Source organism: Propithecus coquereli, unplaced genomic scaffold (assembly GCF_000956105.1).
Source record: "Propithecus coquereli isolate 6110/MARCELLA unplaced genomic scaffold, Pcoq_1.0 Scaffold70, whole genome shotgun sequence".
Lineage (NCBI taxonomy): Eukaryota > Metazoa > Chordata > Mammalia > Primates > Indriidae > Propithecus > Propithecus coquereli.
Genome location: NW_012153063.1, coordinates 2,333,672 through 2,334,506, shown reverse-complemented (window position 1 = coordinate 2,334,506; position 835 = coordinate 2,333,672). Strand labels below are relative to the sequence as shown.

The following is an 835-nucleotide window of genomic DNA, read 5'->3' as shown; positions in this document are numbered from 1 at the left end:
CAGCTCAAGAGGCTGGGGTAATTCTGTCCCTAAGGCAATCAAGGAGCTCAGCACAAACCTTGAAATCATTTTAAAAAATATTTTCTTTTCCTTATTTCCCCCATCAATTTACAAGAAACGAATTATTACTTCTTGAGGAGGGTGGGCGTTGAAAAGCAGAAGTCTCTTCATGATTCCTGGCGCTGAAAATTTCTTGAGGGGAGAAGTGGAGGCAGGTGTTGGAACATTCACAGTTTAATGCAAAAGCACAAATGAATGAAATTCTGAAGTTGCTTTCAGGCAGTTTTGCGCATAGAAAAAAAGAAATGTTTAGAAAATAAAATGTTTATTTTGTCTTTCTGGTTGTGGCCAAGCCAGTTCATTTTCCACCTTAACAGGTGAAAATTTAAATCCCAAATTAATCTGATTTGTGGCAGTAAAGGTCCTTAAGTGCTTTTAGCTCCTCAATCAATGTCTTGTTTTGGTTTTCAAGCACTGCCACTCTGTTTTCTAAACATTTCACATATTCTTTCTTCTTTCTGCGACATTCTCGGGCTGCTTCCCTACAAGGAAAAAAGGACAGGAAAAATTATGCAAATGATTTCTGTATCATTTATTTTGGGTTAGAGTACTTTTTAAAAGAGAAATAGCTCAAAGCAACAAACATTTTTGTACATATTAGACATCTGAAAAACATACAGAATGACTTGGAAATTATCTTATGTTAAATTTTAATCTTAATATACCATAGAAGGTTGATTTAAAAAAAAAAAACCCCATAAACAAACGAGTTAAACGATCACTTACAAACCACATCTCTCACTACATTAATTAAAATGTTCTGCATCATATCCAC

At 34.5% G+C, this 835-nt stretch overlaps 1 protein-coding gene across 1 annotated transcript in view; it reads right to left on the bottom strand.

The window, feature by feature from the left end:
- Positions 1-308: 308 nt before the first annotated feature.
- The window catches only part of CREB1 (cAMP responsive element binding protein 1), a 70,646-nt gene continuing 70,119 nt past the window's right edge, over positions 309-835 (bottom strand). The window contains exon 8 of the mRNA XM_012661240.1: positions 309-542. Coding sequence (XP_012516694.1) covers positions 398-542 — 145 coding nt within the window. The 3' untranslated portion in view covers positions 309-397. The remainder of the gene's footprint in view (positions 543-835) is intronic.